The following is a 16066-nucleotide window of genomic DNA, read 5'->3' as shown; positions in this document are numbered from 1 at the left end:
TGATGGAGATGCCATGATAGCAGCCCAAATTTCAGGTTCCGAGAAAGGATTGTCCAGCCCCTCGTTTTGTATACTTGGCATATCCAACTCCTCCCAGTTGATGGAGCAACACCTTTCCTCATTTTTCCCCAGCAGATTTGCAAAGTGAACGTGGGCAATTGCTTTCTTCTCCTCGTGTGCAGTGGCTGTCCTCGTTTCTGTTTGCAAGGAGTGTATAAAGTTCTTCCTCCTTCTGGAATTGATCCTTGCTTGGAAAAAGGCCGTTCTTGCATCTCCCGCCTTGAGCCAGGTTATCCTTGATGCCTGTCTTTTCCTTGATCTTTCCACTGCACTAGTCCAAGGGTACGAAGTTTCAGTTGCTTCCTTAGCCAGAATTCCTGTTGTGTCAGGCCTCTTTTTTCTTGAGCTATATCAAGTCTCAAGATTACTTCACACGCCAGGTGGAACTGAACCATTGCATCGCTAAAAAGAGTCTTTGCCCAAATTTTGAGATCATGCGCTGTCCTCTGCATCTTCTTCTTGATCCTGATGATTGGGTAGGTGTGGTTAACTGGGCGCTGCTAAGCTCTTTCAACTGTTTCCTAAAAGTGAGGGAAACGTGGCCAAAAAGACTCAAAGCGGAATGTTGCTCTCTTGCGTGGTGCCGCAGTGTTTGCAAGTAGCAGTGGGCAGTGATCTGAACATGCTGTTGCCGTGGCCATCAGCATGAACGAAGGGAAGAGGACGTCCCATTCGGAGTTGCAGAACACTTTGTCAATGCTGATCATCGTTGGGTTTTGGCTCTCATTTGTCCATGTGAACCTTCTATTTTTGCATTTGATCTCTCTTAAGCCTGCTTTGCCGATCGCTGTTCTGAACATGCCCATGGTCCTTCTGTTCAGATTGAGATTGTTTTTGTCACGGGCTTCATATATGATGTTGAAATCTCCATTTAACAGCCAGGGTTCTCCTTGTGGTGGTGCAGCATGAGCCATTTCAGCAAGGAAGTCATCTTTTCTCGTGTCGTCCACTGGCCCATAGACAGTTGTGAGCCAGAAATCAAGTATGTCCAGGATCAGGGACACTTTTCCGGTGATTGAGAAATTTCCGACTGCGTGTGTCACAAAACTGACCGTACTCTTGTCCCAAAGAACAACAATGCCTCCTCTAGTGCCAATCGCTGGTAGGACGGTACACCCTTCCAATTTGGTTCCTCCCAGCTCTCTAACAACACTAGGCGTCCAAGATTCTAGCTTAGTCTCCTGCAGACAGAGAATGCTTGCCCGCTGCGCTTCTGCTATCTGTCGCACAGCAGTTCGCCTGGCTGGCATGTTCAGACCCTTGATGTTCCAACTTAAAATTGCACAGTTTGTACTACCCATCAGGAACATATAACATCTCTAGGAATAGCAGCACCATCGACGAGTTCCGACAGCTAAACTCATTAAGAGGAATGGAGATACAACTGATACACAACCATTCTAGCTTGGGGGCATCGTCGACCACCAATATGCCCCGAATTTCGACGACGAAAGCTAAACCACCTACCACTACTGATACAGAGATGGACTAAACCCAGCTTGAGCCGGCCTATTGCCGGCCGTTGTCGAAGACTACTACAGAGGAAGAGGAGTGACACTCCAGCCTTCTCGGTTTTAGCTTCACGCCCAGCCATGCCCACAGCCACGCGCAACGCCTCCTTGTTGAGCCTGGTGAGCTTGGCGATGACATTGATGTCATCGTCGGAGAGCGGTTCGTCGAACCTGCGGATGAGGGCTTCAGCCGCCTTGGCAATCATCTTCTCCTTTGGACCCAGCAGACCTAGTCCCTTCACCAGGCGTAGCGTGGCACGCTCGGCAACAGGTGTGGTGTTGTTCTGAGCAGCCTGACGAGCACTCTGGCGCGGGGGCAGCATGGAAGTTGCTCTGGACTTGGCCGGGACCGAGTATCTCCTGGACGATGGCAGCGGTAGCAGGGTTGGTGCGAGGCTGGTGAAGAGATCTCGAGCAGCAGAGCCAGGGTCTTGAATCTCCATGTGGCACACTTGCTCGGTTATTTCTCTGAGCTACATCTGAACTGTTGTTGCAGCTGTGGCTGTTTTGCAGTTGAAGCTTGCAGGGTTGTGGGATGGCCCGGACAACGTTGGCCCGAAATGATCTGGACCATCCCTCTAGGCTTCTTCATGCTGCTCTTCTTCTTTGTCAGCGAACTCCAGCGGCGCGGCCAACACCGCTTCAATCTCTGCCTCGAGGTGGGCAGAGTCAGCCTTGGCCGGTTCCATGGCGATGATCGGCTTCTTTGCTTGGGCGAAGAACTACTCTAGGTCGTCGTTGAGGGCTTCGGAGCTGAGGTGAGCGGGTGGAGCCGGGGCGGCCGTGGGCACGTCCTGTCTTGCACTCTTCTTGGGCCCGTGGCTGCTGGTCTTGCGCCCGTAGCCGTTGGTCTTGCGGCCCTGTCCCTTGGAACTACTATTGCGGTGACGCGTCGACGGCGAGCGACTGCGGACACGGTGCTCCCTGGACGAGACCTCAGCCTGAGCTTGGTGGCCGCGCCCGTGGCCCAGAAGCGTGTCCTTCCAGGACCTTCTGCCGGCCCCGTCGTTGTCGGGGTCACGCCTAGAGCCGCTGAGGGGCAGGCCCCAGCATCCGGTGTCCACCACCGGGGCACGGGCCTGGCGCCTGTGCGGCTCCTCGTGCTGGCCATCCTCGACGTGCATGGTCCAGGTGCCGGGGAAGGTGCACGGCAGCGCGTCGTCGTTGTTGGTGCCGAAGGATGGCAGCCCGCTCTGCGCGGAGTGGGAGGAGCGAGGGGAGCGTGACGACCAGTCTTCGATGAGGTCTACGCAGATGAGGAGGTCGAACCGCGTCGCGCCCGAAGGAGGCGCCACCCTGCGGTCTGGCGGCGAGAAACCAACCATCTCCTCCACCCGACCGGCGCCCCGCGGAAGCTTCCAGTAGGTGTGCCTGGTGGGGATGAAGGACATGTCCCACACCCAGACCCAGCAGGCAAAGGTCTTGGTGTGGGCGCGCTCCAGCGTGCGGCTATCGAGCCGGTCGACGCACACCTTGTCGCCAAACACCTCCTGCGCCCCCTCGATGGACCAGTACTACATGGGCATGTGCTCGATGACGCAACGGACATGCAGGTTGAAGGTGGCGAAGCCTGCATGATCGTCCTCGCGCCATGGCTGGATGGCGAGGTTGATGCCGTCGACGCGCAGAGTGCCATGACGCACTGTGTTGGCATGGTGCGCCGGCTGGGTGAAGACGACGAGGAAGTCTTCAGGCTGGTGAGCTGTGACCCGCAGCTGATGGGGCGGGACACAGAGCTGGGCCTCGAAGGCCCTCCTGACGGCCATCGAGGATGTGGTCGCCACCCCGTCCAAAGCGCGCTGCATGACCGCATGCTGCGTGAGGAAGAAGACGGCCCGCTCCACTTCCACCGAGGATACCCCCACCTTGTGGCTGGTGCGGGGGCGGCGTGCAGGGTCAGCCAGGCTCAGCTCAGCCATCGCAGAAACGGGCGGATGTGCGAGGGGCGGCTGGCGCGGTCACGGAGGCGAGGGAGGTGGTGGTGGCAGAGGGGGAAAGTGAAGGCGGGAGTGCACCGGGGGACGAGGAGCAAGCGGACCTAGCCTAGCAGAAGCAGGGCCACCCGGGCCATTGCGAGGATTTTGTGGACACTCACGACCAAAATGCCCCGGGCGCTCGCAGATGATGCAATGGGGCGGATCTCTACAGTCTTTCCGGCGGTGGAGTTTGCACTTTGGCTCATAGGTGTATATGCACACATTGTCTAAATACATATTTTAAATAGTTAAAAAAATCAAGAAAAAACCCCGCATGTAAATCTGGACATTATATGTGTGCACACCAAGTTTCGATGAAAAACGACATTTTTTATGGTTTGTGTAAAAAGACAATTTTCGATGTTTGATTATAGCTATTCACGAGGCATTTTTTTCTTTTTATATGTGCCACAAAAAATATCCCTTTTCGCTGAAATTTTCTGTGCGGACATAGGATGACTGGATGTATACGCGGGATTTTTTTCTCATTTTTTTACCATTTTGAAATGTGTTTTTTATACATATTTCATAATAGGTGTATGTACACCTAGGAGCCAAAACGCCACTCTCGATATCTACGTACATAATAATCGATAGCAGTTAACTTCGACCAGACAAAAGTGGCACTAATACAGTGATAGAGACGCGCTCCCCAGCTCGCTCCCGCGGGCGGCCAGGGAGCGAACCCTAGCCGCTGCTGCTCAGTCTCGGCTGTCCACCCCTCCCCTTGCCGCTGCCGGCGGATGTCACCGGGCAAAGCCCGCGCGGCTCGGCGGCGGCGGGGTCTTCCCCACCTCCAGCTTGGGCGGGGGCGGCGCGGGCCATCTGCTTCGGCAGGAGCTCGACGCAGAGCTCGCGCGGATCTGGCGGGGGTGGCCGCGGTCGGGGGTGACGCGGTGTGGACGCGCAAGGCTCGGCGTGCGGCGGGGTTCTTCTCCTCGTCTGGCGGCAGCCGCTCGAGGTGGGGGAGGCTCGATCCCCTTTCTGCTGCATCTCGGCGGCTCCAGGTGGGACGGTGGCCTCGGCTGCAGCGCCGGTAGGCCTTTGGGGCACGTCCCCGTGGCTCTTCTCCGGTTTGTCGGCCTGTAGCAGCGTCTCTCGCGGGTGGCAGTCGCGGTTTGCTTCGTCGGTGGGCTCTGGTTCTTCGGCCGGACGCCCATCTCCGGCGAGTCAGGGCGGGCGCGTCCCTCCCCTTCCTGCTATAAGGGGCTTGTCTTCGCAATGGGTGGCAGCGTGCCGGCCTTTGAAGGTCTCTGTGGTGTTGCAGCGGCGGTGGGATGCCAGATCTGGCCATTTTCTGCTGGATCGGGCTCGGCTGCGTCTTTCTGCCCGTCGGCGAGGTATGTGGTGGCTTCTACTTAGTCATGGCGCAATGGCTTCGTGGAGGCGTGCGGGTGAGTGGTGCAGTGCTTCGCGTGCGGGTGTGGTGTTGGAAGGTGCTTCGGGCGAAAGCTTATCGGATCTTGCCGCCTAGCGGTGTCGGCGTCCGCGGACGTCGTGTCACCTCCTTGGAGGCGCCGCCATGGAGTCCACCCCCTGCACACCCTCGGTTCCAGCTCTTCGGGTGGAAGCCTAAGGCCGAGTCAGGTCAGATGACGGCGTCGACATCGTCGCTTCCTTCTTTGGGGCGTCGTCTTGAAGAGCTTTGGATCCCATCTGCGCGCTCCATGGGCTGGACGCTTGCGGCATTGCGGCCGGCAAGTGTGCGTCCAACAATGGTGTTGTGGCGCGACTTCTTTTGTGGCAATGATGGCGGCTTCGGGTGGAGTTGGGCTGCTGCTGAGCTTTGGTAGTCGGTCTCATCCGGCGTGTTCGAGGGGTTGCCGAGCCTCACTTGTCTTCCTAAAGTCGGAGCTGCAGAGGAAGTGCTTCCGCAGTGATGATGACACGAGACAGGTGGTCGGTTTCGGCGCTGGCTCGATGCAAGTCCAGCGCTTTCCCCTTGTAATGCTCGTCGCCAGAGTCGGAGCTGCTTGGTCTTCGGCGCGTGCGGTGGACTGTTTGGCGTTGTCCGGCGCAGGCCTCGACGCTAGTTTATGGAGGGGGCTTGTTCGGTGGTCATTGATGGCGGACTCAAAGTCGCCCTGGCGATGGTGTGATGACGATGACACCGGATTGCTACCTCGACGATGCTTCCCTCCTCGATGGCGTGTGTGCGTTCTTGTGTGGGTTGCCAGGTCGCCCTATGTGTCCTGCGTGGGCATGTTGTAACGGTTTTCATCCAGTTTTTCATTAATAACTGGGCAATTATCTTCTTCTTTATTAATGAGATGAGGCAAAACTTTTGCCTTCGTTTGAAAAAAATAAAATAATCGATAGCAGTTAGAGCAACTCCAACGCGCCGACCCAAACGGACGGTGCTTTTGTCCGTTTGGGTCGGCCATCCGCTCGGCGTCCGCCCTCTTTAAAATTTAGGTCGGCAGTACACCCAACGCGTCGTCTCATATTTGCCGGCGTGGCCGGCTGACGCCCTTTCTAAAAACATGCACGCATTTTTACATTATTTCACAAGCAAACATATAGTTTCATGACCAAATACATAGCATACTTTCACAAACAAATAAATTAGGCATAGCTTTACAAGCCGAATAAAAATAAAATAGTCTCACATAGTTTTGAAAGCCGAATAAAAAAGATACATCCATTGGTTGCCAGCATGAGCCCACATATGCTCAACCAAATCATTTTGCAATTGCATGTGAATTTTCCAATCACGCATGTCATGATGAAATTGGGTGAACCGTTGAAACTTTGCCGCTCCTCCATGCTCAGACACAATGTTTCTGGCCCTGAAATTAAAACCCTTGATCATAGATACGTTTCGGGCGCTCATCTTCTACGATCATATTGCGCATGATCACACAAGCAGTCATCACCTCCCACAACTTCTTCGTGCTCCAAGTCCTAGTAGGATACCGAACGATGCCCCATTGAGATTGCAAAACACCAAAGGCACGCTCGACGTCCTTCCTAGCACTCTCTTACTCTTGGGAAAATCTTTTCCTCTTCTCTCCGACAGAGTTGGGGATTGTCTTCACAATAATGGTCCACTGAGGATAGATACCATCACTTAGGTAGTATCCTTTGTCGTAGTTGTGGCCGTTGATGGTAACATTCACCGGTGGGATGTTGCCTTCGGCAAGCCTAGCAAATACCGACGAGTTTTGAAGCACATTGATATCATTATGTGATCCGGCCATGCCAAAGAAAGAGTGCCAGATCCAGAGATCTTGTGAGGCCGCGGCCTCAAGTATGACAGTGCAAGCCCTGACATGGCCCTTATACTGCCCTTGCCAAGCAGAAGGGTAGTTCTTCCACTACCAGTGCATGCAGACCATGCTGCCAAGCATCCCTGGGAAGCCTCTGCTGGCATTCATCGCCAACAAGCGGGGCTGTATCTTCAGTAGTTGGCTCTCTCAAGTACTCAGGGCCAAACACAACAATCATAGCCTTGTAGAACTTGTACATGGAGTCTAGACATGTAGACTCGCTCATACAGACGTACTCATCAACGAGATCATCGGGCACTCCGTATGCAAGCATTCGGACGGCTGCAATGCATTTCTGATAAGATGATAAGCCAATCTTTCCAACGGCATCCTCTTTGCACTCAAAATAGTCATCTTATCCGACTACCCCCTCTCTAATAAGGTTGAAAAGATGCCTACTTATACGGAAACGCCTCTGAAACTTCTGATGGTTGAACAGCGGGTTGGCTGAGTCAAAATAGTCCTTCCAAAGAAGAAAATGGCCGCTCTCTCGGTTGTGATTCAACGCCGGAAGGTGCCCTGGGATGGATCCACGGAACAACGACCACTGACTATTAAGGTGGTGATGGACCAACACGGCAGCCAAGATCTCCTCCTCATCATCGGGCGAGAAATCGTTGGAGTCGCAAAAGAAATTGTGAAAAAAGAACTCGTCGACGGAGTGCATTTTGTACCTTCGAACAGCTTGTGGGCATCGACGAAGAAGCCGACCAGAAGAGGCGCCCGCCTCCCTTATACCTGGTGGCTGGCCTGCCGGTGTCCGACGAGTGTGCCTTAAACATTGAATAAAGCAGCAACGTTCCCCTCAAAAAAAAAAATGCACAATCTGTTTCCAGCTATCCACAACCCACTTATGGCAAGCCAAGCATAGAAAAATGGTGGGAAAGAACAAGAAAGGGAAAAATGAGAGAGAGAGGGGACCGAACACTAAAAAAGACTTGGCCTTTTCTATTCCAAGTCTCTCTTCCCCCATCTCTGCTTCTCTTCTTCTCCTGCACAGTCCACACTGTTCATCTCCTCTTCGATCCCCAAATCCCAAGCTGACCAACCAAGACCCCGCCCCGCATGGAGTGGACGGCCCCGAAGTCCACCCCGCTCTCCCCGCCCCACCTCCTCTGGGACTGGGGCGACGCCGCCGCGCCGGGCTCCTCCGGCGAGGCGGCGGGGAGGCGCGGGAAGGAGAAGCGGGCCAGGGGGGAGGGGGCCGGCGGAGGAGGAGGAGGAGGAGGAGGGGGCGTGAGGTGCCAGGTGGAGGGCTGCGGGGTCGAGCTCCGCGACGCGAAGGAGTACCACCGGAAGCACCGGGTCTGCGAGGCCCACACCAAGTCCCCCCGCGTCGTCGTCGCCGGCCAGGAGCGCCGCTTCTGCCAGCAGTGCAGCCGGTGGGTGTTTCTTGACCCTCCCAGATTGTTCGCCCGAGTTTTGTTCTTGCACCCTGTTTGCTCGCCCGAGCCGTGCTTTTCTTTGACTTCTGCGATTGCTCTCTGCAGAGCTGCAAGCTCGACCTTTCTGCGATTGCTTTTTTCTTTTCTTTTCTTTTTCTGCGATTGCTCTTACTCTACTCCCTGCTCGTTATTCGTTCTTGGAACTCCGGGAAGCAGGAGATTCAACGGGCCCCGTCTTTCCGACTGCGAACTCTGCACTTCCTTAGAGCACGTTGCGTCGCGCCGCGCTATAATTCCGTTCGTCGTCAGTTGATTAATCCGGGAGCCTTGTGTGCCCGGAAACTGTGGTTATCCTGTGCGAGTACGGCTTGTTTCCCGATTTGGGAGGCGAAGATGCCTTTTCCCCACAATTATAGTACTGTCGACCTGTGGAGAATCGTGCTGCATGGCATGGCTGAACGGCTGTGCAATACCACCTGTTTCCAGTTTTGGACTTTTGGCAGGGCACTTGTCCCTGTGCTGTGTATGTGCACTTTTGGGCTGAAATTCTGTTGTGATGTGGCTACTGTGATTCAGTTACTGTGTCGAGATTTCTCTTCTGTGTATGCATACTCTTAGATCTTAGTTGGTACATACTCTCCATAAGTAGTCTATATATGTAGTACTGTCTGTGGTTTTGCTGATTACCTGGCTTTTGGTGATCAAGGTTCCATGGGCTGTCGGAGTTCGACCAGAAGAAGAGGAGCTGCCGGAGGCGACTGTCCGATCACAATGCTCGGCGCCGGAAGCCACAGCCGGACGCATTCTCCTTTGCACCGGCAAGGCTCCCGTCGTCATTGATGTTTGGTAATATGTCCATACTTTAAGTGGGTAATTATGCAGGATTTATATTCTCCCTTGCTCTCCACACCACATTGTACTGAAACTACTGCTCTTAAGCTTATAATTGGCTAGTTGTGAGTTGAACTTCTTCAGTAAATTGTGTTTGAGCTAGGTATGAGTTTCAGCTTTCGCTAATGCCATGATTGGTCAGAAATTATCTTCAATAGTTGATATATGAGATGATAGCTAGTCGGTTGATTTTTTTTTACTTTCTTATGGTACCTTTGTACCGATAATAAATGCTTTTGCCATTGATGTTACAGATGATAGACGGCAAATAAGTTTTGTCTGGAATAAAGATCCACTTAGTCATGGAAGGCCTTTCCCATGTTCTCCATGGGACAGCCCATCTGACTTCAAGCTCCCGCAAGTGAAGGAAATAAGAGAAGTATCAATCAATGGGCAAGTTCATTTTGATAAATCTCATCTACCCAATGCTGTTCCAGCACTGAGTCATGACATACCTGAGCTGCTACCAATGAAAGGTATGATTTGTCAGTCATTTTGTATCCATCGCAGTTCACATTGATGAAAAAAAAAGCTGCATGCTATCTTCTTTCCTAGGTGGTCTGGCACATTTATTACGGGCAAAAAATGTTACATCTTTGTAATGTAGGCCTCTTTGATTCGTGGGATTCCAAAAACATCAGAGCAGGGAAAAGTTGGATTGTAATACCATGCCATCTTGAATCCCACAGGATTGAAAGATTTTTGGTTGTACATAGAAAATAATACCTTTTCAATTGTTATTTTCAAAAACATAGAAAATAATAATATAGGAATCATCCCAACTGGTTTGAGTCAATTGATTATTTTAGTCAATTGATTATTTTAGAATGGAGTACAGAAGACCTGTAGGAAAAATTCCTACTGGTTACAATCCTACAAATTGAACAACCAGCATGGGAAAAAATCTTGAGGATGACAAACGTATAAAAATTCCTATGAAAATCCTTGAATCGGAGAGAGCAAAGTCTGGTTCTCTGTTCGGAAAAGTCGGCACTGTAAAAATGTGGTTCCACTTCCACTCCACCCACTCAGACTGAGGGGGATGCTTTTTTGGCCTTCACTCAATCTCTAACATATGTGAATCTTACACTACAAAGCTTACTTTGAACTAGCTAGGCGCTGTTTAGGTTTCCGCCCGGTTTTCCTTGATAAGCCGAGCAGCCCGCGTTTTCACTTCTTTTTTGGAATCGCCTTTATGCGGTGCATTCCTCCTGGCATGTTCTTGTAAGGCCCCTTTCTAATCGATAGATTTGGCAGCTCTCCTGCCAACATTCAATTTTTTTTTACTTTGAACTCCTGCTGTTCACAAGCATTTATAGTTCCCAACAAGTGGAAATGTTTCCCCATGAAAAAAATTGTCATCATTGATGTATATACTCCCTCTGTTCGCAAATGTAAAACGTTTTGGCAGTTTAAACTGCAAAAATGTCTTACATCTGTGAACAGAGGGAGTAGTTGTTAGTCTTTGCTCTTTGGTTCCAAAGCCCTGATGGCTCTACATTTAGGAATCAGGAAAAAAAAATCGTTGTAGATTAAATGAACTGGACTGTTAGAGAAAAAGGAGGTTTTATGCTAGATTGTGTGGCAAAATTTATGTTTTGTGTAGTTTTTCAGCCTGAGGTGATTTGACTCAAGTTGTTTTTCAGTATTGAGATATATGACTAGTTTTCCTGCACCTACATAGAAACGCTAGTATGCAACACTTGGATATATGTAGTTATTATCAAATGTTCTACTTACAACATGATTAATCAGTTAATCACTGCTATGAATTTCCGTTGGAACAGCTTGCACCTACATTGCACTGGATTAATTGGGCTTCAGGTATAGCTGAAATAGCAATTATAATGATACCAAGTTTTGATAAAAACCAACATCACACATTTAGAACTACAATCAATAGTGATCTTGTGGTTAGAATGGTGTCATGGCAATGCTTTTGGTAATATGCATAAGTAAGCTTATTAGGAACTCCCAATTCACTTTGGTATGTCCATTCATTAAAGTCCTTAATAGTGAATAATAGACTGTTGAGTTTCATGCCTCAAAACAGTTAAAACCAAAAGGTTAAGCGGACGAGGAGAGGTGGGCAATATACTCATAATTCAACATGAAGGACTAGTTATATATAACCAGATATACTGCAGTTTGCTTGTCAGCAATACTGCTCAATTGTTTTTGATCGGAATATATCTCGAATGCATATGAGCCACATGATGTTCATTCACCTTTGCAGATATCTCTGCTCCCAACACTTTGGATGTTCTTGAGTGTCCATACTTTGGTGAGGGAATCCTTTTGATTGACCGATTGATGAACTCCTGTAGGTCCTGACGCATCTGTAACCGCTTCGAAATTAGGTGGAGCACCGGATCTTCAGCGTGCTCTCTCTCTTCTGTCAGCTAGTTCTTGTGGATTACCTGATCCTGTACAGCAAGCATCTTGTCTCGTCCAATTCACTGGTGCTAGCCAAAACAGCCGGGGCCCTTCACCACATGGAGGTAGCCCTCCGTCGGTGTCCTGTGCCGAAGGACAGCCCATGGCGCCATCGCCTCAGTTTGTCCGTTTCACCATGGACGGCGCCAGCAGTGGCTATGAATCCACTTTCTTCGGCGTAAACCGGATGAATTGATGCGCGAGACACACAAGCTTCTGTACGATTTTGGATCTACAGCCAGGAAGAGCTTATGCAAGAACTGCTCCTGTCAAGAAAATCTCACTGTTCATGTTACCTACATACTCATTGGTCACCTTGTTATTTTTCCATTGTACAACCCTGCTGCCATTTGTTGGCTCTTTTGAAACCATTGTTGATGAATCTGGACATGATTTGTTTCATGAAGTGATGACTTGTATATTTCTTCTCCCTGACAAGCCATTGCACTAGTAATCTCCATTACTGATTCGCGGCGATCTTTTTTACCATTTGCTACACCAGAAGAGGGGTATTATAGACGATATGATTTCATATTTGTTATGCAGATAACACTAATTTGTTTCATTGCGCAGGCAGAAGGGAACAGTCTAATTTGACTTGTCCACAATTTAAATTATAATTTTGTTCTGTAGAACGTGCACACACATACATCAAAGAACAGACTATAATCATATAATTCCAGGTAAAGAAAGCGATCCTGTCTCCTCAAAGCAAACCATCCAAACAGCTCGCGTTAGGACACACAAGATGTAGAACCGGGTCACCATCACGGCTGTCTTCAATATAATTCAGCCTGAATCAGGCCAGTATGTGGCTGATACTGAGGCAGAACAGCCACTAAAATATACAGCTCAACAAGTTGTGATTTTCAAAATGAAATCACCAGCTGGATTGTTCATATGTTGAAGTGTCACCATGATTAGCATAACCTTTGGATCAAGTGACAGTGATTGATCCAATTGACAGGTTACCAACCAAGCAAGAATTGGTGCAAAAAAAAGCAAACATATTATGAACCGCAATATAGTGTCCAGGCAACCGACACCACAGAAATCAACATAATGATGAACAAGAGCACGCAAATGCGAAGCACAAACTTGCACAAGTACAAGAGCAAGCGGATATTATTAACACGGAAAAGCTCCATTAGGTCCTTGTTAGCATACAAGGCAACATCTATACGACATTACTTTTACTTGAGGTGTGCAACTTACACAAGACAGAATGCGCACTGGTAAAGGCACACAGACCCCACGCACCGACAACGATGAACACAATGGCATTGCCTCTTTTCTTCATCCTTACCTGTTTTCTTCCCTAATGCCCGCTGCGATAGTCTAACCTGCTTTAGTTTCAGTCGGTGGTCATGGGTTCAGCGACGCAGCAGCGGAAGCGTGCTTTACGGACATGGCTCACGACCTCCATCTCGGCGTTCTCAAGCATGCAGACGATCTCGGTGAATGGTGGGCGAACTTCAGGGTTTGCATCCCAACAGCGCGTCATGATGTGGGTTAGGGAAGGCAGGCAGTCATGTGGGATTGCTGGACGAGCACCCTTATTTACAACAGCAAAAGCCGCCTGAACAGCTGTCATGTTTGTGAAAGGAAGCATGCCAGTTATAAGCTCCCACAAAACGATCCCGAAGCTATAGACATCAACTTTATGATCATAAGGCCTGTGCTGGATCATTTCCCTGCACACACAAAAAGACCAACCACTACATCATCAATTATATACAAAGCATAACGCTGAAATTTTGGCGAGAGAGGAACAAATAGAAGCAGCTTGTTACTATGTGACAATCGAAGTGAAACGCTTCTCTACCATTTCTCCATGTATGCAAAGAGAATTTAATATATGCAAACAGAAAAGGGAACATTATCTGTTAGTTATGTTACTGGTATAATAGCCCGCCAGTACCCTACTACTCTACTGTTGAGAAAATAGTTGCCAACTCTGCAATATTTCAATTTGGATTACGATGGACCATGCTTTGTATGGACAAAAAGTTGGAACTGTGGTATAATAGACTTGCTTCGTTAATAATTATAAGGTTAGTCCAACCTTCAATCGTTTCAGGGGTGCAGCAGAAGGCTGTTAATCAGATGCAAAATTAAGATGGCACTAGGTGGATGATACTTCTGTCTAACACAAGGCAACAACATGTACAGTTTGAGTTATATGCGAACCTGGTGCATACAATCTCTATGTACAGTTTGTAAATAACACTCTACAGTAATAGATTACTGACAAGCAGTTGAATTTTCTACGGTGAAGGTTTGGCAACTGTATGAGCGGATACAGGATTTGGCATGTGCAAATAAATTAAATGACAAACACCATAGATTTCAAATGTTGAAGATAGCTATCTACATACAAAACCAAACATCAATTGAACTTACGGTGCCATCCAGCGGTAGGTTCCTGTCTCTGGTGTCATCCCCTCTGTTTTCACTTCAATTCGAGCAACACCAAAGTCAGCAATCTTAATGGATCTGTCTGCTGCAATTAGAAGATTATCCGACTTCAGGTCCCTGTGGATAAATCCCAAAGCATGCACATACGCCATTCCCCTCGCTACATCCAATGCTTGTTTGACAGCCAGCCTCAAAGGTACCGACTTGTTCTGCCTTTTTGCCAGGAACTGCCTGACTGAGCCACCTTTTGCATACTCAGTAATAATGCACCACACAATTGACTTCCTGCAAGCCCCTATAAATCTTACTATATTTGGGTGCCTTAGGGTAGATAACATCATAACTTCTTGCACAAACTGCTGTTCCAACGATTGTGCTCTCTCCATATCATTCTCAGGCTTCTCCAGCAGCTTAATGGCAACATCTTCTCCAATATATGTTCCCCGGTACAGCTTCCCAAAGGCTCCCTGTGCAAAGGGAACCCCCATATCCAACCTCCCCAGATCAATGGCCCACTGCTGGTACTTGCTAAGTATCTCTGTTGGATGATTCGGGTCCATCAGAACCCTGGCCAATGCATCTTCATTTAGGGTGTGCGCAGCCACACGGTTGGGACGAAAGACACTGTTGCCAACCGAATAGCTTGCGGTTGGGGCATCACGGAGGCCCGGGTGCTTTAGTATGACGGTACGGGACTCGTTCGAGCCCACGCTGCTGTTGTCCACTGACATGGTAACGGAGCCACCGGCGAGGTTGTAGTTGTCAGTGCTGTCGACAGACATGTGGGAGCCCTCCCCAATTTTCTGATAGTAGGGCATGCTGAAGAAGCCATTGAACTCGTTCTCTTGCATCCCCTTGCCGCCACCGCCAACCATGCCATGAAACCTTGCCCCTTCAGCCATGTCAGAAGAACCAAATGCTACAATTCGAGCTGCTGCAGATTAACTGTACATCCTCAACTAAGAAATGCCCTCTTCCGTACACCCACCAGACCTACAGTTATAGCAAGCTGAACATTAGAAATGAGCTATCAAGCATACACAACACGTAATTTTAGTTTGAAAATACCAAAATTGCTTATCTTACAACCAAGAACATTTTCTGTAAATGACAGACATAATTTTTTTGTGCTCATTTTCTGTAAATACCAAAATTACATCTATACTACACGTCTACACACGAACTTTAAGCCCCTCAACCTAGAAAACAAGAAAAAAAAAATCTCCAGACCCTTCCCAGCTCAATCGTCCATCCCTCCAAAATCCGTCAACCAGGCGCAACAACCCAGCAGACGGTGACGCGCAGACGACCCATCCGCCTCCAAATCGCGCGAAAAAACAGCAATCGATCACCCGAAAAACCAACAACCGCGCGATTGGGGACCGAATTAGGCGTGAGGAGAGGCGGAACTTCTTACCCCGGCAGGAAGCAGGCCGATCGGGCAGGCGGCGAGGGGCGGGATCGCGGGGCTGGAGGGGAGGAGAAGGATTCCGAATTGGCGTGTGGGGCTTGCTGCTCGGCGCTGGCTTTGCTTTTCTCCGGAGACCGGAGCAGAGACGACGACTCCAGAGTGGGAAAGTGGGGGGAGGGGTGGAGAGAGAGGGGGCGGAGGAAGGAAGTCGTTAGTGTGGCTGCCGTTTATGGTTTACACCCCGAGCTTCCGGGTTTTCTTGGTTCAGTCCTTCCCTCACCCCCTTTGCTGCAAAATAGAAAAAAAAAAGAATAGAACGTAGGCCGTTGGATCTGGGATGGATAACCTGGATTTGTCATGTGGGAGCCACCGGAAGGGCCTGCTTTCAATATAGGTGTTAGCCAGGCGGCTTTCGACAAAACGATCGAAACTGTTCGACTGCTCTCCCGCCCGAATCTGGTTCATCCGTCCGAGATCCGATGGTCCATGTTGATTTTTTTCTGCTTTTGCACCCTAAGAGATGCTTGTATTGTAGTATCCTCCTTTGTTCTTCAACTCAATGGCGCGAAAAGTTAAATTTGCACCAATATACGACATGACGAAACTTAGAGCAAGAATGGCGATGTATTGGTGGGAGGTTCCTCTTCTTTCTTCTTCTGGAATACACGAGCGTTTCACTCATCGTTTTGTAGTTGCATGGATGGTATGT

General features: G+C 49.6%; 2 protein-coding genes across 2 annotated transcripts; one reads left to right on the top strand and one right to left on the bottom strand.

Annotated features, from left to right (window-relative positions):
- The first annotated feature begins 7727 nt into the window (after positions 1 to 7727).
- Positions 7728 to 11991, top strand: LOC119324332 (squamosa promoter-binding-like protein 4). The gene is made up of 4 exons (XM_037598120.1): positions 7728 to 8198; positions 8908 to 9047; positions 9347 to 9568; positions 11420 to 11991. The coding sequence occupies exons 1-4, from the start codon at positions 7882 to 7884 to the stop codon at positions 11722 to 11724; spliced, it is 984 nt and encodes a 327-aa protein (XP_037454017.1). The 5' UTR covers positions 7728 to 7881; the 3' UTR covers positions 11725 to 11991.
- Positions 11992 to 12610: 619 nt separating this feature from the next.
- Positions 12611 to 15548, bottom strand: LOC119324395 (serine/threonine-protein kinase STY13-like). Its single transcript, XM_037598182.1, has 3 exons — positions 15364 to 15548; positions 13932 to 14939; positions 12611 to 13222 (listed from the first exon to the last, which is right to left on the bottom strand). The coding sequence occupies exons 2-3, from the start codon at positions 14846 to 14848 to the stop codon at positions 12883 to 12885; spliced, it is 1257 nt and encodes a 418-aa protein (XP_037454079.1). The 5' UTR covers positions 14849 to 14939; positions 15364 to 15548; the 3' UTR covers positions 12611 to 12882.
- Between the last annotated feature and the right edge of the window lie 518 nt (positions 15549 to 16066).

Source organism: Triticum dicoccoides, chromosome 6B (assembly GCF_002162155.2).
Source record: "Triticum dicoccoides isolate Atlit2015 ecotype Zavitan chromosome 6B, WEW_v2.0, whole genome shotgun sequence".
In the NCBI taxonomy this organism is placed as follows: Eukaryota; Viridiplantae; Streptophyta; class Magnoliopsida; order Poales; family Poaceae; genus Triticum; species Triticum dicoccoides.
Note: the sequence above shows the minus strand (reverse complement) of the source record. Positions and strands in the feature narration are given on the sequence as shown.